We start from the raw sequence: 22,276 nt of genomic DNA, 5'->3' as shown, positions 1-22,276 counted from the left end.
TAGAATAGTTAGGGTTGGAAAGGACCTTAAGATCATCTAGTTCCAACTCCCCTGCCATGGGCAGGGACACCTCCCACTAAACCATGGCACCCAAGGCCTCATCCAACCTGGCCTTGAACACCGCCAACGATGGAGCATTCACAGCTTCCCTGGGCAACCCATTCCAGTGCCTCACCACCCTATCAGTAAAGAATTTCTTCCTTATATCCAATCTAAACTTCCCCTGTTTAAGTTTGAACCCGTTACCCCTTGTCCTGTCACTACAGTCCCTGATGAAGAGTCCATCCCCAGCATCCTTGTAGGCCAAGCCCTTCTCCGCAGGGCTGCTCTGAATCTCTTCTCTGCCCAACCTGTAGCTGTGACCATCAACCATCAAGCAAGAGCAAAATTAACCCCAGTCAACTCCAGAATTAGCCATGTAAGAAGTGACATTCTCTAGCTGTCAGGACAGCCCTTGAACCTGGTTTAAAGCTGATGCAATAACAACTTCCAGGCTGCTGTAAGTAGGACAGTGTGACGGGTGACAGCACTCACTGGCTGCGCCTTCAGTGCCACAAAACAGCCAGTCACTTGCAAAACAACATTGTCCACAATCCACCCAGTGGAACGCCCTGGGACACCTCAACACCCCGGCATGCTGCTGCTTCAGCTGCTCCAGGACTTCCCCATGGGAGGTCACAGGGTGTCACCTGAGCAGAGGTGTCCCCATGAGCCAGGTCACACCTTGAGAAAGTGACTTTCCCAGTGTCCCAGCCCCAGAGGTGGCTCAGTAGCACATCATCAAAAGCCTGCTACAGAGGATGGCCACGCTCTGTCCTCGCATGCCCAAGGATGAGGCCTTGGCATGGGATGTCCTTGGAAGTGGGACAGGGATGACACAGGAGCTTTTGGGGTGACCTTAGTGGTGGGATGGGGACAGCACAAGGGCTGCAGGTGGCATTAGATGTTTGATGCGGATGGCACAAGGGCTTGGGGTGACCTCAACCATGCAATGACAAGGGATCCCTCTGGCTGTGTGATGGGGACAGATTGGGGAGCCCATCAGATCCTCTGCCATGCCGCAGCATGGGGTGCAGTGGTTGTGTGACAGGGACAATACAGGGCCTTGGAATGACCTAAGCAGCAGCGTGGCAGGTATGGGGAAATGGGGATGGAGCAGCACGCTGTGCCCTTGACTGTGCCTTAGGCACGGCACTGGAGCTCAGGGTGGACAGCAGCAGGGCTGCGGATGCCCTTGCCCGTGCGCTGGGGCTGGCACCAGGGCTGGGGACACCCCGGTCCGCGTCGGGGGATGCCCCGGACGCAGGGCGGGCACGGCCCCCCGCGGCACCCACCTGCCGAGGAGGCGTCCTCCGCGTCCGAGCTGCCGCCGCTGCCTCCCTCCGGGGAGCTGCCCGCGGCCGCGCCGCCGGGGCCGGGCGTTGTGCGGGCGGCGTTGGGCAGGGGCGGCGGTGGCGGCGGTGGGGGGGGAGCCCGGGCCAGCGCCGCCTCCAGGTACCCCACCTTGAACCGCTCCTCGGCCAGCGCCCGCTGCAGGCGGCGCAGGTGGCGGCGGCAGCGCTCCAGCTCCCGCTCCATGGCCCGCACCGAGCCCAGCTCCATGCGGGGCGCGGGCTCCCCGGGGAACTCCGCCTGCCAGTGCCGAGCGAAGTCCGCCCGGGCCGCCTCTCCCGCCGCCATCCCCGCCCCGGACCGAAGTTTCCCCCCCCCGCCTCCCCGCACCGCTGCCGCCGCCGCCTTCCGCCCCCCGCCGCCGCCGCGGGGCCTGACGTCGGGCCCGCCCCCGGCCCGCCCCGCCTCGGCCCGGCCCCGCCGGGGCGGGCAGCAGCGCGGACACCGCCCCCGGCTCGGCTCCGGCCGCCGGCGGTGGAGGGAGCGGTCGGTCACCGGTCACCGGTTACCTCCGCCGCTCTGTCCGTGGAGCGTCCCAAGCGGGCTTCATACGGGACAGAGCTGAGGAGCCCGAGCCGGGGCAGTGCTGTATTCCCGGCTGTTTGGATGATCAGTTTCTCCATTCGCACCTCCCGCAGGAGCCGGGAGGATGCTTGTGCGGCTGGTGCGGCAGCGGCAGAGCAGCCAACAGAGCGAAGGCGAATGGCACAAATAATCCCACACACTGCGAGAAACCGCTCCCAGAGCCAGCAGCAACTGAGCCTTGAAAGCGCGGGGTAGCTGCTGTGCCACTGAGCTGTCCTTCCCCAGCCACCGTGTGCGCATCTGCTGGCCATCCTTATCCTATGATCAGTGATGCTCTGCCTCCTCTGTTGGCCTCAGGATAGACACAAACTCCTGTGGTGGGTGATGAAGGCCCACATGAGGCTTTTTGCCCACTCTCTGTCATGGTGTGTGTGCCTGCTGCGTTTCAGCTGCCAGGGCAACACGTGTGTCCGGCTCAATCCCACCCCACAGGATGAAGCTTTCCAACCCATGGTGGTTTCTTCGCGCCACACAACTGAGGCACAGATCTCGAAGGGTGCCAGGGGCAAAGGCAGGATCCTTCAGGCAATGCAGCCTTCCCCTGCCTCCTCCCATGCACTGCACGATGGCTGGCTGTGGGTGACTCACAAGCCTGTGTCCCTTGTACCACCTGGCCCTGCCCCAGCAAGAACAAAGCACGCTATTTATTCACTCACAGAGTGCAGGCAGTGTCACAATTGCCTCTTCCTTCTCCTCCATCACCACCCAAGAGTAGGGGCCAGCACAAAGGGTAGGCATCTCCCTGCAACCCAGTTCCTGGCTCTCATGCCTCAGCACCACCAGCTCCCTCTCCATGGTGTTCCTCCAGTAGAGCTGTGTCTCCCTCCCCGAGGTGCAGCCTTCCTGAGGAGGATGGATGGTGTTGGGACACTGCCAGGAGCTAGGCAGTCCCCAGCCTATGTCGGCTGCCTTCTCACCACTCCATCAAAGTTTCATCTCCAGTAAGTGCTGTTCATCTCCCAGTGGTCCCATCAGCTGTCATCAGGAAGCAGCAGCAATCTGGGGGTGCTGGATGGATGTGGGTGAGAAGCAGCCAGTCCAGGGCTCTTTACAGGGGCCGCAGCGCCCCCTCAACAATAATGTTGGGGGTGAAGACACCCAAAACAGACCTTTGGTCTGTGGGACCCATGAGCATGTGAAGATGCTGCCCGGGATGGGCAGGTGCCCACCAGTCAACAGTGCCCCAGTGACACGTGCTGGGGAGGTGGGGTATCCCCGGGGGTCAAACCCCTCTGTGGAGGCTGGGGAGGAGGCAGGTGGGTGCTGTGAGTGGCCTGATTTATGCATGGCGACGGATAATTACAGCTCTTTCATCATCTGTCAGGCAGAAGAGCCCGGCAGAGCCTTTACAGCACATTTCTGGCTCCCCATCTCAGCCCATAAATCTCTCCAGTGCACGGCAATAAATCAGCAGGGGCAGAGGGAGCAGGGCTTGGGTGGGCGTTCCTGCTGGCCTCCCACCCTGTAATGGGCACCCAGGTAGGAAGCATCCAGGATGAGGTGGGGACGGCCCAGCGGGATGCACTAATTACAGGCAGCGGGTGGCATCCCATAGCCACTGATTTACAGTCTGGCCTTGCCCGTTTCCGAGAGCTGGGGCTGAATCCCAAAAGCCAAGACGCTGGGAATCCCCAGCAGCATTTCCCAGGGGCTTTGGTCATGATGGGGCAGTCCCAGCACTGCTGCCTGCCCTCTGCCCCTGCCTCTGCCCAAGCAGACACTGGATTTGTGCCCAGCTCAGTACCCTCCATGTCTGCTCTGTACTGCACCTCCTGACTTCATCAAAACCACCCCCATGGCGGGGATACATCTTGCTTAGCTGGGTTTTGGACAGGCATATCCCTAAGTGGCACTGGCATGCACATCCTGCCAGCATTCAAGCATCCCAAGGATCTCCTCGCTCCTGACCTGAGCTCAGTGGGTAAGTCAGTGGCTGGAGGAGCATCCACTCCTGGGCAGAGCAAGACTGGGCAGCCAGAGGGCTGCTGGCGAGAACAAGGGAGCCATAGTGAGCACAGGTGAGTGCTCAGAAATATGTGCGAGCTTCATCTCCCTTTGAAGTCCTGCTGCCTGGTCCTCCCCTATCCCCGAGGCCCTGGCTCCTGATTTATTGGGTTCCTGGAGCAGAGGCACCTAAATTAGCTCCTACTTCAAAGAGCCAAGAGAGGAGAAGGGCAATAGACAAATAGCCCCCCGCTAATTGTGGCTATTGATCAAATGTGAACAGAGACAATAGGATAGGAAGGGATGAATCAAGGGGGGCACATTCTCCCAGGGCTCTGGTTTGGCACCAGTCACCCCAACAATTTGTCAGACCCACTCCTGGGCCATTTTTCATAGCATTACCCCTTGCACAGGAAAGCATTTAGCAACTGCTTGCTAATGAAATGATGGACAAATACACGTGATGGTCAGGAGGAGAGGGACCTGGCTCTCCCCATGGCCTCCAGATCTGCTGCACCTGACAAGTCCTTGTGTCCCACTGGCCTGGAGATGGATGCAGAGAACAAGGACCTGCTTTCAGCATCTTCTTCCCCAGAGTAAGTGCCGGGCAGGCCCAGCAGCATCAGCCCAGACAGCTCTGCCCCCAGGCTCTTTCTCTCTGCTGGGAAAGGACAGGAAGGCTCTGGAGGCAGGTAGCACTTTAGCTCTTTTATCACCTGCCCCAATCCCCCTGCCACATTCCTTCTTCCTGCTCTGAGGGCAGAGGCGTGCCAAGTCCCCCACATTCCTCCACTGGCTCACATAGGCTGCTCCTACCCAGGCACCCACCTACCTCGGTGCCCACCATGGATGCTCCCTGGGGTGCAGCTGCATGGAACAACTCTAAGGCACTGTCTCAAAAGCAGCTCAGTGCTCCAGCTCCATTCCTGGGGCAGGAGTTATTTTGTCTTCTCCTCAGGAACTTCACCTCTCTGTGCCTCTGTTTCCCCTAGCTGGGAAATAAGAGATGCTGCAGCACAAGTAAGTGTGGGAGAGCACAGCCCAAGGCCCAGGGTGGTTCTGTCCCACAGCACCATATAAAACCCAGGAATGACCTGTCCCAGGCTCACTCAGCAGAGGAGAGGCCAGAGCAGCAAAGGAACCCCTGCATTGCCCAAACTCTTAGCAGGGACTAAAGCAACCACTGCAATGTGTGCTTGGTAGAGGTGCTTCCCCCTGTGAGCATCCCACTGCAACCTCTGGGCACCCCAGAACTGGTGCCCCACGCTCCATTCCAGCACCGTGCTCAGAAGCATCCCTGTGGGCAGAGGCCAGGCTGGACTTGCCCTGTGCCCCTGGGCCAGGCAGCACACCTGCAGGCAGGTGAGGTGAGGAGGATCGGGATGCAGCCACGTGATGAGCCCATGGTGGGGTTTTTAGAGGCGGCTGCGTGTCGCTGGAGGAGTGTCTCCCACTTCTCACAGGAGGCAGGACCTCAGCAGCACCTCTCCTGCTCCCCCTCACCACAGCCATGCCCGGAGCAGCCATGAGGAAAGGCACAGAGCCAGAGCCCGACAGCTCGGAAGAGGAGCTGGAAGCAGGGAGCACACCCCAGGCGTGCTATGGGCAGGGTCTGTGGGTGTCCCAAGGCAGGGAAGCAGTCACCTGCCTGGGCGATGCCGAAGGGATGAAGGTGAGGAAGAGGAGCAGACCAGTGCGCTCCAAAGCCAGGAGGATGGCTGCCAACGTTAGAGAGCGCAAGAGGATCCTGGACTACAACCAAGCCTTCAATGCCCTGCGGCTGGCACTCAAACACGACCTCGGGGGCAAAAGGCTTTCTAAAATCGCTACCCTGCGGCGAGCCATCAACAGGATCACGGCTCTGTCCCTGTCCCTGCATGGTGCCGGGTGCTGCTGGCACTCCGAGTGCCGCAGCCGGGCCGGGGTCCCTGCGCAGGAGCCAGGGGTGAAGCCCAGACGCCCGCAGCTCCCATGGGAGCCTGGCTCCACAGCCGGTTTGCAGCGCTGCCCTCCATCCCCTCTCTACATTGCGTTTTCCCCTGAGAGGCAGCTCCATCACTACGAGAGCCTGAAGGAGGATCGCTCCGTGCCCAGCCCTGCCTATTGCTCCAGCGGGACCCAGCACCCTGGGCTGCGAGGCGCCTGCCAGCAGAGATACACGGGCAGCCTGCAAGACCCCATGTCCGGGGCCATCCCCTGGCAGCTGGGCTATTGCCAGAGCTGGGGACACCAGCAATGCCTCCCCATCCACTGATCCGCGGGGCTGGGGTGGAGAGATGGTGACGGGAAGGTAATGGATCCACGGGACACATGGGGGGAGCGGGAAGGGGCTGTTGTGTGCAAGAGAAGCACTGCAGGATGCAGAGCTCAGACGTGCTGCTGGTAAGAGCTGTGAGCCCCCAACATGCCATACGGGACCCTGCTGTGGGTCTCTGCTCTGTGATAACACTGGAGAATGTGGAAAATCCTTTGGAAGTGCCAGCTCCGTGTTTCCTGTTGTGAGGTCTCACCATTGCTGGTTGTCACTGTTATTTATTCCCTCTTGCTTGCTCTGTGAGAAAACATGGCTTATAAACCCAGCACTGCAGCACTGATGTTAATGTGTGTGGGGTGGACAGATGGGCTGCGGGGATCACACTAAAGCCTCTGGCTGGCTGGTTGCTCTGGCTCCCGCTGGGGAAGGAGGGGAGCAGAAATAGGGGAAGGTTGGTGCCCTGGGACTTTGAACGGTAAGCTCATTGGTGCCGTTGTGCCCAGCAGATTTGTGAGGTTGGGAGGGGAGACAGATGTTGGCTTTCATAAAACCCACCCATCTGTCTGCAGTTTCTCTCTGATTGTGACAAAGTGGCTCTGGTGGGACAGGCTGATGGAGCACTCCTGGATGAACCCAGCAGTGAGGAGCAATGGGGAGTTTTGCTAAAAAGGCCCCTTCCTTTTGAATTAGAAAGCTCAGACCGACTGGAATGCTGAGAGGGCTCCCTTCAGCCTGAGGCTCAGCAAACTGGAATTGCTGCAGGAATCAGGCTGGGTTTTACAGCCACACACATCACAGCCGGCAGATTCTTGGATAGGGCAAATAACACTGTGTGCATTCCCGCAGTGCTGAGCCCCCACAGAGCTCCTCCAGCCCTGCTGCTCCCTTCCCAGTGCTCCCAGCAGAGCTCCAGCACTGCCTGCCGACACACTGAGGGCAGTCTGAGCTATTTTCCTGCGAGGGGACATTTCAACCATGGAATATGAGAGAGAACAACCACCTCAACTCCCTGCTCCCATGTGCCAGTCCCTCTCCAGGGTCTCCTCCTCCCCCCTTAATCCCCAGGTGGGACAAGAGAGCTGGGCAATGAGCAGAGGAAAGCTTGCAGCAGCCAGGAGAGAGAGCTCTTTGCTCAGCAAAGGAGCCTCTTTAAAGTGCTGACAGTGTCAGGCATCTTGGCTTTAATATCCAACAGATGTTCCCGTTGCCAAGAGAAGGCCTGCTGCGACGTCCTCTGAAGGAATCCTGCTCCTCCCAACAGCATCCCTGCTCTGAGTGGCTTTCCCTGCTCTGGCTCCCCCGTGGAGTAGCGCATACCCCTGCTCTGTCAGCACCCATCACACGGGGAGGGAGAGCACAGCAGTACCATCATTCAAAGAAGGTTTAAATGAAACCCAGCCGTAACTGAGACATGAACCACTCTCCCCACCCAAATTTGCATCTAAGTGTTTTACACCCAGCTCTGGTGGTTACCCCACTGCTCCTTAGGCACCTCTTGGAGAGGCAGAAGGTGCTGGCTGTGCCCCGTAGATGGCACTTACTGCCAGGGAAATCCCTGACAAATCTGGGACTGACGCATAATACAGAAAGAGTGGAAAACATCCATCTTTGCCAGCCATCCAGCCATGTGGGGTATTCTAGCCCTCCATCCTGCCCCTCACAGCACCCCCAAGGATGCTGTTATTTGCTTTACAGGTTGTAACTCAGCCCTGCACCAGCACCCTTTCTCCTTTGCAGGTCAGGACCACACAGGTTTGGTGTCGGTGTCTGCAGCCGCTGTGTCTCTCGCTTTGTCACCCACACAAAGCGAGGGCAGGGTGAGCTCCTCACAGAGTGTTCAGGGCCTCCTCTCACCCTGGGATGCTTTCTCAGAGCGGATGGAACCAGGGGTACCACCGGGCACCCACCGGCTGCCCAAACACCATCACACCCGGGGCAGCTCCTGCCTGCAAAGGGCACAGGGCAGCTCCAGCCCCTCTCCACAGCTATGACGGGTGTGTGGCTCTGGTCTTTGCCGCATGTCCCCCACCCACCTGAGGAAAGGGTTGCGGCAAGTAGAGCCTCAGGGATAGCAGGGATGTGTGCACCGGCACCCGGAACGGAGCTGCCCTCGGCATCCCCCTGCGCCCCGCTTAGGGCTGGGCTCTCACGTTCCGCTGCAGAGGAGCAGAGCCCGTGGGAGCCTCCGGGAAGAGCGGGGGGATCGGTGGGGCGGGGCAGAGCCTCGGTTGGAGGCGACAGGGGACACCCCGGCTTTCCCACCCACCGCATCCCCGGGGGCAGCGAGTCGGGCGGAGGCTGAGAGCAGCCCAGGGGCGGGGGGGATCGGGGACACCCCGGGGGCGGTCCGCGGCCCCAATCCTGCCCCGGGGGCTGAACCGGGCTGGCCCCTCCTCCGGCACGGCCTCCCGCGGGGCGGCGGGCCCCGGGCGCAGAGCGGCGGCTGCGGGGCGCTCCCGGAGCCCGCTCCGCCGGGCCATGGCGAGCAGCGGCTCCGCGCCCGGCGGCTCGGGCTCGGGCTCCGGCTCGGGCTCGGGCACGGCGCTGCCCACCCGCTTCCAGGAGACCGAGAAGCTGCTGGCGGCGACTGAGGGCCGGGAGGAAAAGGGCCTCCGCGGCTCCAAATCCTTCACGGCCGCGCTGCCCGGCGAGGCGGAGCGCAACGGGCACGGGCTCTCCTACAAGTCGGTGTCGGTCGGGCACCTGGAAGCGCCTCCGCTCTCGCCGTCCCGGCTCAGCCTGGGCAGAGCCTCCTCCATCGCCACCAGCACGGCGGCACCGGAGCAGGGCCGCCCGCGGGACTACCTGGTGCTCGCCATCTTCTCCTGCTTCTGCCCCGTCTGGCCCATCAATATCGTGGCCCTCGTCTTCTCCATCATGGTGAGTACGGGACTCGCCGTGTGCCCGGACCCGCCCGAAGCCTCTCCCGCTGCCGTCGCCTCGACGTGGCGGGGGCCGCCCCGGAGCTGTCCGCGGTGCTGCACCGGCGGGGACCGGGACGCGGCGGGGACGGGGGCTGGAGGAGCCCGCGCATTTTCCGCAGCCCAAACGGGATCGCGGAGGGCTTGGCCGCGCCGTGCCACTGCTTGGCGCTTCCATCGCTCTGGCGAAGGGAGGCAGGCGGGGACCGGCGCCCGAACCGGGGACAGCTCCCGGGGAGGTGACGGGATGGAGATGGATGGCGGGGATTTGAGGATGGGATCCGAGCGCACCCAGGGAAGCGCGGTCCCTGCCGCCCGGCAGCTGTCCAGAGCGACTTGCTGGGCTTCCCCGGGCAGGAGCTGCGAGGCGAAGCGAGGACAAGGGATCTCCCTCCCTCCCTCCGCACCACCCAGCAACCGAGCCCAGCCCTGCAGCACTGGAGAGACCCTGGCTGGAGGCTGGCTCCTCGGACACCTCAAAGCGACAGGCTGCACCTGGAGCTCTGTTAGGTGCTCTGAAGAAGCTGTTTTCTCCATTCAATATCCCCTACACCTCAGCAAATACACCAGCATCAGAGCAGGGAAGAATAAAGCCAGCCAACCTCCCGCCCATCTCAAGTAGAGTTGGCTCAGGCAGCACAGCCCTGCAAGTATAGTCACCCCCTTACACTGCTGTTTAGCCCCTGGGCACCTTTTATGCCTTTAATTTACAATGGAGACAAATCTTCTATTTGAAAATCATGTCAGGGAAAGTAATTACCTGCTTACCACACAAATACACTGAAGGGTACCTACAGCCAGCATTTCCCCCAAACCCACCACCACCAACTTGAAGACAGACACTGGCAATTGCCACAGAAAGCCCTCTAGAGAGACCAGTTTCCATTTTGAGGAGGAATCATAATTTCTGTCAATGCCAGCTGTCATCTGCGTAGTACAGTTGTGTGGTGGAGCCTGTTTAGGCAGCATACGGGGAAGCCAGCCAGCCTTGTTTGGCTTTGCACTGCAACGAGAGGGAAAGCAGCTGGGTATTGCATATCCATGGTAATAAACGAGGTCTCTCACGGGGATTTTCCAACCACATTAGCCTTCATGCAAAATAGATTCTCACACTCTCTCTTGCAGGCGTTACAGCCTCCAGCGCAGTGGGGATGTGCCGTGGGCCACATAAACCCCATGGAGTAGAAGAATAAACAGTGGTGAAAGAGCAGAAGCTAGTTAATACAGCTAGACAGAGAGGTACTGGTGTGTATTTACTGTGTTAAACCCAAAGGCAGGCAGGACCAACAAGGCAGGAAGACTACTTGGCTGCCTTCTGCTTCCAAAGCCCGTAACAGCATTGACCAGAGGCAGCAGGAATAGCTCTTGGGGCATCAGCTGATGCTTACACGGGGGAGGAATGTAGTTTCCAGTGACTCCCAAGGCTCCCACAGACTTAGATCTCCCTACAGAATAAAACCAACCCCAGACCTGAGCAGGATTCAGGTTTTTGTGATTCCCAGTGCCTGGTGGGGCAGGGGAAAGCTTCCGCCATGTGCTGATGTTCCTTTAGCTTTGCCATTGTATTTTTCTTTCCCAAGTCAATGCTTTTTGCACATGAAAGCTTATTTATCCTGAGTAATAAGCAGTAACAAGAGAGGAAAGCAAATGAATGCTTTTGGGTTGTCTCATAAATCAGTTTTCAAAAGCTGCTCTCAGATCCCAGCAGGGCCTATGGCCAGAGGTGGAAAATCAGCCTCTGGCCCTCAGCCTGTTCCTGATAATGCTGATCTTGTGGAAATGAGTTACCTGGAGGCTCCTCCACTGATGCTTGGATGTGTTTTCTTGACCAAGCAAGGACCTGGCTGCACTGAGGGGTTCGGGTCCTTCCCCAAGCCAGAGAGTGGGGCTGATGAACACAAGGGCAGCGCAACTTGGGACCCATCTTGGAGGAGTGCAGGGCAGGGCTGGGTACCACACACGCTGCAGGGCTGTTATCACATCCCTTCCCCTTCCAACCAAAGTGCAGCCACATCAGGGAAGAAGAGACAGGTCACTTACCAGTGTACAAAAGTCCAAATAAATGAAGTGAACTGAAAAAGAAATGTAAATCCATCCAGAACCAGCATACAGTAACACCAAGGGCAATTCTGCACGGTGCTTCGTAGCCGAAATCAGTACTGTCATGCCCCAAAGATGTGGGAGAAGTCAAATTATCATTAATTCAAGTTAAATGGCACAGTCATCTAGGTCTGATGTTGACTTATATCTCTCTCGGAATGTTTTCTTCAATGCAAGTGTTGAGGGTTATTATTCTGAGTAACTGGTGGAAGGCAGCAGAGTGCAGCTGAAGCCAGTTCATAAATTGGAAACAATTACGAGGAAGAGGAGGTGATGATCCATCTTCTCCATCCCTGTAACTAGCGTGGAAAAGTGATTGCATTCTCTTGCAACAAGGCAAGTTAGGCAATCTATTAGGGAAAAGAACCTTCAGAGCAGTAGCTTGAACAGGGAACAGTTTGAATGCAGGTAAGATTAACAACTCTTTTGAGTCACCCAGCCTTACCTGGCCCCATGGGTGCTGTGGTGCAGCCTGTCCTTCCAGCCCCACTTCTAGTGTCCTACTGATTTTCTACTGCTGCACTGCCACAGGGAGTCCCTTGGCACACACACAGCAACTCACTCCCCCATAGCCCTCAAGCCTTTCTGGGATATTCTGCCTTGGCGAGTCTCGATTAATAAACAAGATGTTAATGTTTTTATGTGGAAAGCAAAACACAGGATTAGTGATACTAGAGAGCTAAAATCCAACTGTTCCACACCCGTGAATAATATATGTACAGTATCAAAAGCTTGCTAAACAGCTCGTGCCAGTGCTGATCTATGTTTCATAATTGTTCAGGATAAATGAACAATAAACACTTCCAGAAGCTGTAGTGATAAATATATCCAATTCCTTAGCTTATGTGTTTTCCCTAGAAGACAGCTGAAACTGCATATTTCATGGCAATCTATCCCACACCCTGTAAAAATATTACACGTTACAAAAACCGGAGCCCAAAAAAGAATCCCAACCGTTGGAAGCTGTCAGTGAGCAGGGCAGGGATCCTGTCAATCCCTGGGTACCGCGTCCTCCCCGGCTCTCACCGCCAGCCCAGGAGGCTTCATTTTGTCACCTCCTGTTCTGCAAAGAAAATTGGCTCTTGGCTGCATCCGGCTGGTTTTGGATATGGTCTGTCAAACGGGCTGCCGAGACCAGAAGGAACAAAGTCTTGAGCTCTCTTGGTGCCAGCACTGGGGATGAGTTATAGAGGGTGTCAAGAGAGCGGAGCAGGATGGCTGTAGGGATGCAGTGGAAGCAGCTGCCTCTTTGAGGCTCTGCTATGTTATTTACATGGTGATACAAACTAAAACGAGGACATGGAAACCTTTAAAGCTGCATTTCACCTACGGAGCGCTGCGGAGCAGCAGCCAGCACATAGCCTGGGCTGGAGACCATTTGGTCATGGCGCTGCTGAAAGGGTGCAAGATGGAATGGAAATGGTGCAATAGCCTCAAGTATTTGTTCATTTGAATCCTCAGTGGTGTTTCACAGTTACTGCTGGAGCTGTGCTGGGCCTCCTGACTATTTCATTTCAAAACATTTGAGAGGGGACCATTTCCAGTGCAGTTGTTATTTCTGAGATAGACTTCTTTTGAAAGGAAAGTGGGATTGTTTTAATAGAATCATGGAATAGTTAGGGTTGGAAAGGACCTTAAGATCATCCAGTTCCAACCCCCTGCCATGGGCAGGGACAATACACTTCCACCTTTAACTCTTTTTAGGTAGCATGTTTATTTTCTTAGCTGTTTCCCCAGCTGTAGCAGCCACACTCCAAAGGGAGGAGCTGGTACATGGGGGACATGCAGACAGCCCTGCAGCCTGCTCCTGATCTCCCTCTGCTCCTAATCGCTGGCTCAGCCAAGGCAGCATGGCTGGAGGTGCATGGAGCAGGGGAAGATTTAACCCATGTAAAAATGTTAAATACTTAAAACCAGCTCTAAAGAAAGAGTAACTGCTCTGAAGCAGTTAAAGTATCCACAAAAGCCTGTCCCCAGTGAAGCTGAGGGGAGTTATGCCCAACTCCTCCACTGGATCAAGGTATAAAAGGTTGCCTGTGTAGACTTTAAACTCCCTTATCCAACTCCCCTCCCTCCACCCTTTCCCAATGGATTTCATGGGAAGCAGAAGGGCACTATGTGAATTCAGGAAGTCTTCTCTGCCTGGAGAGCCATGCTGCTCACAGACCGTCTGCCTCTTCCTGAGCAGGGAGCTCCTGTTCTGCTGATGGAGGGGCTCCAGCCTCTCTACCACACACAGCAAATGCTGACGCATGGTGAGTAATTTCACCACAATAACCTTGCTGTGGTGCTGCTCAGAGCCCTTCTGCTAAGTGCTAGGGCCTCCCTTAGCCAAGTGCAAGAAGCCCCAGCATGCTCGCTCCAAGCAAGCCAAGGAGCACTGTGGGCTCTTCTCTCAGCAGTGATGCTGCTTCCTCACAAGGAATTCTTACTTCCAGTGTTTTTCACTTGGGAACCAAGTGGTTGCCAATTACAAGTGCAAGAAGCAAGATCAGTCCTTATTTAATCACTTACTCCGGAAGTTTACCATGCAGCTGTGTATTGTGCTTCATCTGGTGAGCTCTGCTTGGTCTTCAGGCTGCTGTGTGTGGTTGGCATAGCTGGAGGCCTCTCTTGCCCAGCAGGTCAGCAGCACTGCCGAACACAGGGCAATAAGAGCTGGCACCAAAGCATGGAGGAGTCAGGCCACAGCATCACCCTCTCTGCACCATCAGGCACCGGGCAAGGTCTGAGTGAGCCCACGCTCAACTCAATCTAAGTCTTTCCCCTTTGGATGCAAGCCTGAATCTGCTCAACCTATCCAGCGCCTTGCAGCTGTGGCCACGGCAGCACCTCCCTAGGGAAGCTTCACTAACCTCCCTAGAGCTGCCCCCAGGGTCTAGATCTCTGTCAAGCCCATGGGTGGCCAGCCCTGATGGAGCAGTGAAAAGCAGTTTCCAAGCTGTGTGTTCCATCCACCCTGGGTTGCCACTGCTGCAATTTATCCCACTGAGAGCTGGCTACAACACCAGTGCCCACCAACATCAGCACCAGGCAAGTCCTATTTTAGCTCCAACTGTTGGGGATCTCTCTTAATCCTTTAATGAGTCTACACACAATAATCTCCAGGCACCCTCCAGTGCTTTCCCCATCCAATTCCTCATCTCTGCCACAGCCAGGGAGCTGTTTCTTTTAGTTAGGAAAGCTTTTACTGAGCTGCCTGAAGAAATCAGGCAGGAAATCACAATGGAACTGAAGAGCAGCAGGGGAAATCACAATGGAACTAGAAGCAGAATAGAGAAGCTGCATGGCCTATTCCTTCCCTCCCTACAGCACACACAAGAGCAGGAGCTCACTGTAGGAGGACTGCATTTAGTAAGAGCTGGTGAACACAACCCATCTATGCTGATCCAGAAATCCAGGGTAACCAGAGGCACCAAATCACATCCCATCACAAGATGAAAGCCAGCAGTTAATGCCCACTTTATCAAAGGCCCTTCCTCTCACACACACATTCAGCTCAGTGGCCAGCAAAGAGGCCACATGCTGCTTAGGAAATGCCACTGCTTTTGCTTTTCCAGCTTGTCAGTGATTGCTAGACTCGCAATATACATCACTTCTCAATTATGGATTTGCAGAAGATGATGGTGGCAGGATGCTTTTCCTACACAGAAGGGCAGTGGTGCCCCTGGGGGATGCAGTCCCATAGAAGTGAGCTGCTCTGGGGACTGAACTCAAGAATTCCAGGGTTTTCTATGGAAGAGAAAGGGGCTGGGGCAGCACTGTGCCTCCTGTCCCATGCTGGGACTCGCTCGTAGTCATTCTAATAAAAGACATATTCAAGCCAATCCAGCTCCTACCCAGGACAAGCAGAACAGCATCTCAAAGGGGCTTCTGCAAGCCATGTAAGTTCAGCAAGACCATGGGCTGTCAAAGCCATGGGCTCACAGGGGGAATCACGTCACCTCTCATTTTGGGGACTACAGCCAAGGCTGCCCTTAAGAGCCTTTTTTTGTGTTTCCCTCAGTCAAGGAACAGCGGGCAGCAAGGGGACCTGGACGGAGCACGGCGACTCGGGCGCATGGCCAGGCTGCTCAGCATCGTCTCCATCGTCCTGGGGACCATCATCATCGTGCTCTACATTTCACTCAGCGTCAGAGGTAACATCTCCTTCTCTTTTCCCCAGCCCATCTAGAGCAGGACACTCACTGGTCTATAACCCACTGTATAGGACACATGTGCCCACCATCACCAGCCACCACCCTAAGGCAGGTGGTGTTCAATTCTCACCCCAGCTGCAGTGGTAGTGCACTAATCATGACCATCATGAGCTGCACACACACATGCAGAACACCTTGGAGAATGGGTCCCTTGCAGCAGCAACACACCCTGTTCAAGTGACCAGAATGGAAAGTCTTCCCATTGCACAGTGGTGACCAGACAAGGTCCCCCTGGTGACAGCTCTTGCCCTGGCAAAGCCTGTGATGGGTTTACAAGGGCATAGTGGGGTAAAAACTGAAGGGTTTCAGCACACAAATCAACCTGCCCAGCAACCCAATCCCAAAACGTTTGGGGAGCCTCCCAGACACAAACCCATTTGCCAACCCATCATGACCAGCATGCAGCACAGGCAAACAGGAACCTCAGAACAAAGCCCAGCCCAAGAGCATAAGGGAAGCATCAGTGACTACTGGAAGGTGCCCTAAGACTGTCTTTATTTTGCAGTTTCCTAGAAGATGTTTAAAGCATGCAAATGCCTCGAAGAGGAGGAAGACAACTTTCCTTTTGGGGGTTTTACTTTCAGCCTTGCAACAAAAAATTGTCACAGTGTAGGTGGGCAGCCCTGGACAGCCTGCTCTGGAGCGCCGTTGGAAGGAACGCATGCTTCTACTTCATCGCCTCTTGGAAATGAGTTTGTACAAGTGATGGGATAACAAACATCGCCAGAAGGAATGGGAAAGGACATGGGATGCCACGCAGAGAGGAGAAGGGGGAAATCCACTACCTCATTCCCCTCCAGCAAAACTCACGGAGTGGGGAGACAACTAAAGTACGAGAGAAGGGAGTTCCAAGAAGGAAGCTTCTTTTCAAAGGCGAGAACAGGACATTCTGAGGAATCCTCCTGAGGATTTGGCACAAGTCTCTGAATCCATGGGGAGTTGTTGGTTTTTAAATCGTCAGATTCTGTCTCTACAATAAAAAAAACCCCAAAGCTCAAACTGCCATCGGGAGCTGAGAGCTGTTCCATGGAGGAGAAGGGAAGAGCAGAGCTGCAGCAGGACCACGGCTCTGCTCCGCACGGAACTGCAGCGAAAGCTGGAGGATGTGGTGGGTGCTTTTGTATTTTTGATGAAAAAACAAACAAACAAAAAAAAGAGACAATGACCATTTGCATGCCTTTGGGAATGTTCTCCATGTCTGTTCCTACGAGCTCTTTTATCGCTTAGGGCAGATCTCAGAGCTGGCAGAGCAGGATGTTGCTGCATGAGAACCCCAGGCTCCTCCTCACCCCGACCCAGTGGTGGGGTTTTTAATGGAATGAAAAATAATGCTTTCTCTGTGAACCCACCCATTTCCTTCTCTGTGCACCCAAAGTGAGGTTAATACTCATGATGCTGAGAAAAGAGCCTGGTGTACCTGTAGCAGCAGTATCATGGCACAGAGAGCCCGTTCTACCCACTTACATATTTATGTCACATCATGTCCATCACACAGAAGCTTCAGCATGATCCAGCCCCCACTTTCCAACCCTTTTGGGCTTCAGTTTAGGGCTTTCCAGGAGATTTTCAGAGGCACGGAGGAGTTTAAGAGCCCTGTTCCTGTCCCTCCATCCCTAACACGCTCTTCTGCATCTCTGAAAGTCTCCAGCATCCCTGGAGCTGGCTGGGGTCAGTTCCACAAGTAGTGTTATTTTTTAATGTTTTATATTTAACATGACAACAAAACAGACTTTGCTCCTCCCAATCTGCCTGTAGGCACTGTGCACTCTGCCATGTCTTCCACACCATGCTTTTTCCCATGGGATCCGATCCCAACACACTCCCTCGAGCCTCTATTCATCCCCATCCCTTCTTCCCCCTCACCCTGTCCGTGCTGTGGGTTGTTACTGAGGTTGGTCTCTACCCGACCACCCGGACTATGCAAAGTTTTATTGCCTGTGATTTATTCAGGCTTTGTAGGTGATTTCTGACCATATCCATGGGCTCTGCATTAGCTGAGCCTCTCTTTTATCAGAGCTTTGCGGGCACAAGTACACAACCAAGAGCTGCGCTCCCTGGCCCTTCTGTTGGCTCTAGCTGGCAACCTGGCACCAAGAAATATGGGCTGCACCAAGGTATAAGGTGCTTCAAGGCACTTCTGCTCCCAACCATCAATCACCTGGGGAAAAAATCCCAAACAAGCCAAACCTTAGATCAATACAAACGTTTCCGAGGGCTTGTCTACATGGAGAATCTACTGCACAAGAAACCTCACACATGGTGACTGCTTGGCACTAGCTTCTTCTCTGGACTATGTGAGTGCACATGTGGGGTTAGCACAGTGTGGGGTGCACTGTAAATCCACACTGTAGTTACCCCTGAACTCGAATAATGCCTAGAGAAAGGAAACACTTTAAAGAGGAGCAATCAAACAGGTGACAAGAGAATGTTTACAGCAATGTCCATGGCTCTGCATGGTAGTTACTGCAGAAAGCCACATCCCCTAGACACGCTGTTACCATTCTTCCCTATGTTAAATGGGATTCACAGCAATAGCACATCCCTACAGCACTTTTCCTGGGGCTCCATACCCATCCACCCCTTTGCCAGCGCTCTATTGCAGACCATTGGCTTCTAAAATGCACCAAATCCTCAACATCTCACCTTATGGTTGATGAAATCCCATCAAATCCCCCAAACGTTTCCTTCTTTAACACTCGAATCCAAAAGCTGCTTGCTGGGAAGCACACATTATTTTCCCTCAGATCTATAAGGGCAGTGCTGCCTGTCTGTGCATCTTCTGCCCTTTGGGCTGCCAAAATTCAGCTTATGGTAAGAGCTGAGCAAGCTCCTCCTTGGGCAGGAAGAGCTGACATTCAGGGAAAACTGCCGCAATGAGTTATAGTACTTGAGAGCACCAAACATTTATTAAGGGAGAATTTAAATACTCTTTTATCATTATATAAAGCCTTTCATCTAAAGAGCCTTCCCTCATTGAAAGGATTAAACCCTGCCACCCCACACGAGGTGGGTTAGCATTACGCTGCTCTAATTGCACCGATGGCAAAGTAGCTCGGTCACATGAGCTCCATAAAGAAACCTGTGTTTCTGTCTCCTCCTCATTAAAACCACGTACGAATACAGATTGCCTTCCCACTGGGTTTTTCCAAGAGGATCTAAGCAAACACCATGCTTCAAAACGCATTGGGATGCCTGCAGTTGTAGGAAGAAGGGGGCTTTGCGAGGCAGCTGCAATGGTCCTTGCCAGAAGTCCCATGCTGGGGAAGCACAGAGGAACCAGAATTCACCTGAATGCAGGAGAAGGCAGAAGCTTTCTCAAGAGGCCCCATGGTGATGATCTGTTGCTTGTACCCAATGTGGTTTGTGCCTCCTGTCTTAGCCTGTGCCATGGGGCTGCTGAGGTGACTGCATCTCGCCTCACTACTAGCTAGAATAAAATAGGAAATAAAAAAGACATTTAAATGCCTTTCACTTTAAAATCTTCTTCCTGATTGGATACAATGATCCTGCCCTCTTGGATGCAGCTTTGTGTTCCTACCCGGCATTCAAATCCAAGGGAAAGCCTCTACAGCTACTCCTGACACAATATTTTCCCTCCTTGCATCCTGGCTGTCCCGTGCTAGAGAAATAACTTCCCCAGGATTATCTGGCAAGTCTCCTCTCCCTGTTCTCCCCCAGCTTCCCCATACATTTTGCAGCCTGGTGTTTTGCCAGGGTTTTACCACTAGATCCTTGCTCTCCACATCCCATAGTTTTATCCTAGCCCAGCTGCCTCTTTGGCTCTTTTGGGTGCATCAGCTTGCATTCATGAAGAAAAAGTTGCTGAGCCCCCAGCCCTTGACACTCACCTCACTTACTATTGTGTTATGAGAGGTAAATCACAGCACTTCAGGGGGGCCAGCAGCAGGCAAGGGTCCTCTTTCGGTCTATGGGGAGCAACAGCATCCCTCATGATTCTGCCACATCCAGGCACAAACGCTCCTCTCCTTAACTGTGTTTTTAGCATGCAGGAGGGCGATCACAGCTATGTCACGGAGAGACTTTCCCTCTCCATCCCCAGAAACAAGCCCTGGTACTTGCGAGAGCTCTTTGCCACCTGCTGCAGCCTCCTCTCTGCACACACGCACACGTCAGAATCGAGGTTTCCAGGTTTGCAACTGAAACAGTCATGAAATCCTCGGGGTCTGGCCGATCTCTATTCCCTAGTGATGGAGAGGTGAGAGATCCAAGCGATGCGATGGCAATCCAGCCTTACCTGCGGTGGAGCTGGTAGGAGGATAGCTTGATGAAGAGCTGGAGAAGGTGGGAAACGTCTCTAAATGTAAGTTGAAGTAGGAGTTACGATCGACAAGTGTGAGGTCCCGGTGGGATATAAATACACAGTTTGCACGGCTTGGGAAGGAGTCTCTGAGCTGAGCACGTGGCTGTTGGCACCTCTCTATCACTGGTGTCCCAAGGGTTTGGGGAGAGCTGGGCTCTGCAGGGTGACACAGAAGAGCCTTCGCTGGGTACAGCAGTGCTAGGTGGAAGACAGACAAGGTAGCTTGATTTCATACCAGCTTCTTATAGATGCAGTGACCGATGGTCAGGAAAGGTCTAGCAGGAATCAGTCGGTCACAGCAACTTGCTGATGGGTGCTGACAGAGGAGGCAAAAGGGAGGAAAGAAAGCAACAAAAGATTTGATTTCAGGCTTTGCTTGCTAATGAGGGTTTGATTTTACTGGTGGGTATTTCACTCTGTTCCCATTTGCCCCCTATTTATACTTAACATGTTTCCTCCCTAGAGCAATGCAGGAGCCTCACAGGCTCTTCCCTCCCATCCTCTGCCTTTTCCTCAATCCAGGACGGGTCTCATTGACAATGAGGGGTCATTGCTGGGCTTCAATGATAGGGGTTATCCAAGGGGGAGGGAAACTGCTCCTCTAAGGCTCTGACCCGGACTCCACGCATACCACTGCAGTAGCTGCCCTTCCAAGTACAGACTTCTCCATGTAGACAAGGGGAGCAGATCCTGCCTTTTATATAAACCTAAATCCCTGTTTCCATTCAGAGCCCAGGGGGAGGCTGCAGAAATGCACCCACCGGGCTGCTCCCATGACTCATTCCTTTTGTATCCCCTATGCACCCAGCCTCACCCGATCACCTTGTTCCTTGCCACAGGACCACAGCCAGGGCTGCGCAGTCAAGCTGAAATCATTCAGATTTAAGGTCGGTTTTCTTTCGATAGAAATCCTTCAATTTAGGCAAAGACCACTCGGTTTGAACTGAAACCTCCCAAGCTTGGGCACAAGCCAAGGGGGTGCTGGGGAAAAGCAGCCTTTTCGGAGTGGGAATGTTCGTAAAGCATTTGCTGACACCAGTAGGTAGCAAAATTCAAACCTATAAATACCCATCCGGGATAAGAAACATCAGAAAGGGAACGTGTGCAGGATTCACCAAGGAAACCCTGATGCCACTTGTTAGATGGTGCCCAGGACACGATCCTTCGCATGGAAGTGCAGGGTCTATCCCCCCACTGCCACAACCACCGTCCATGCACCAGCTCCTCCTGTTTAGAAGCCAAACTGGAAGAGCCCCGTTTCACACAGAGCATGAACACATCAGGAACCGCAGCTGGGTGCTTCTCTTTGCTGATGGGTGTTTCTTTCCCTGCAGGACGATGTGGTATATCCTATACACTTTCTTTGTATTTCTTGGCATGAGATAAATTAAAATGTAACATGCATGGTCAAAGCTGAACTTGTTTCTTCTGTCTGCATGAGAGAAAACATCCAAACATTGAACTATTGCTTCACACTCCAGAGCAAGTGCAGGGTGAAGCTGGTATTTTGGGTGCAGTGGGTGGAAAACCATACATATAAGCAAAAGGCAGAAGAAAACAGCACAGGGCAGAGCAGAGAAAGGGCCGGACAGGTCAGCCTCATGCTGCGGAATCAAGCAGCACTGGGCTCCTTGGACCTGGTCTAGTGGAAGATGTCCTCGCTCATTGCAGGGGCTTGGAACTGGATGAGCTTTGAAGGTCCTCCCAACTTGAACTATTCCATGACTCTACTGTGGGAGGCCTTCTGCCAGATCAGGGAAGGAGGAGGAATCCTCCCTGCTTGCAGCACATAGGGATGGGATGGGGAATAGCCACTAGGAACTGCTGCTCATCGCTGGCCCTGCCGCTGCAGTTCCATAGTGCAGTGCCCAATCGAGTACAGCAGAACACATTCCAAACCTGCTCAAACCCCAGAATTATTGATCCAACCACAGATTTCAAAGGTGACAGCAATATCTGCCTCCATTCAAAAAGGCTAAATGCAAGCAGCTCCAGGAACCAAGTCCCTTTATAAATCCCTTGAACCAAGGCTTGAAACCCCAGCCATTACCAAACCCGCTGGCTTCAGTCTTTTCCCAACCAGGCTGCTGGCTGTGGGTCACGCAGTTCCTGGGCCACTACCAGGGTTTGTTTCTGTGTAGCAGCGCACAGCTCAGCCAAGGCCGCTGATCCTTATTGAAGCTGAAGTGCACAACCACTTCATTCAGCTGAATCCTGACACCCTCCTCTCACCACACAGCTCTGGGGATGAACGGTGCTGCCGCTTCCAACCCAGCTCAGCTTGGAGAGACCAATTGCCAAGTCTGAGATGAATTGGTTGTCCTACACAGCTCTTGTCTCTGTACAACACACTCGAGCAGCCCAGGGTAGGACTTGCTGGATGTAACATCCTTGCAGCTTCCTGAAGATGACTCCTTCCCTCTCCCAGCAAAGCAGCACACACACGGGAGGCAGCAGGGATCACAAATGAGCCTTTATGGCCCCAGAGATGGTACCAGCCACAGCACTTCCATTTCCATCCATGTCTGTGATGGAAAAAGACTCTCTGCAGTGTTGGCAG

General features: G+C 54.5%; 3 protein-coding genes across 3 annotated transcripts in view; 2 read left to right on the top strand and 1 right to left on the bottom strand.

The window, feature by feature from the left end:
- ABR (ABR activator of RhoGEF and GTPase) overlaps positions 1–1,680 on the bottom strand; it is a gene marked incomplete at its 5' end in the record, with an annotated part of 38,375 nt that extends 36,695 nt beyond the window's left edge. The window contains one exon of the mRNA XM_080630126.1: positions 1,335–1,680. Within this exon, the coding sequence (XP_080486252.1) occupies positions 1,335–1,680 (346 nt within the window). The remainder of the gene's footprint in view (positions 1–1,334) is intronic.
- Positions 1,681–5,431: 3,751 nt separating this feature from the next.
- Positions 5,432–6,175, top strand: BHLHA9 (basic helix-loop-helix family member a9; the record flags this gene model as incomplete). Its single annotated transcript, XM_080629792.1, has 1 exon — positions 5,432–6,175. One exon carries the CDS (start codon positions 5,432–5,434, stop codon positions 6,173–6,175), a length of 744 nt encoding a protein of 247 aa, XP_080485918.1.
- Positions 6,176–8,653: 2,478 nt separating this feature from the next.
- Positions 8,654–16,663, top strand: TRARG1 (trafficking regulator of GLUT4 (SLC2A4) 1; the record flags this gene model as incomplete). Its single annotated transcript, XM_080629889.1, has 3 exons — positions 8,654–9,055; positions 15,203–15,335; positions 16,623–16,663. 3 exons carry the CDS (start codon positions 8,654–8,656, stop codon positions 16,661–16,663), a joined length of 576 nt encoding a protein of 191 aa, XP_080486015.1.
- Between the last annotated feature and the right edge of the window lie 5,613 nt (positions 16,664–22,276).

This window comes from Psittacula echo, assembly GCF_963264785.1.
Source record: "Psittacula echo genome assembly, chromosome: 15".
NCBI lineage: Eukaryota > Metazoa > Chordata > Aves > Psittaciformes > Psittacidae > Psittacula > Psittacula echo.
This window is presented reverse-complemented; position numbering and strand designations above follow the sequence as displayed.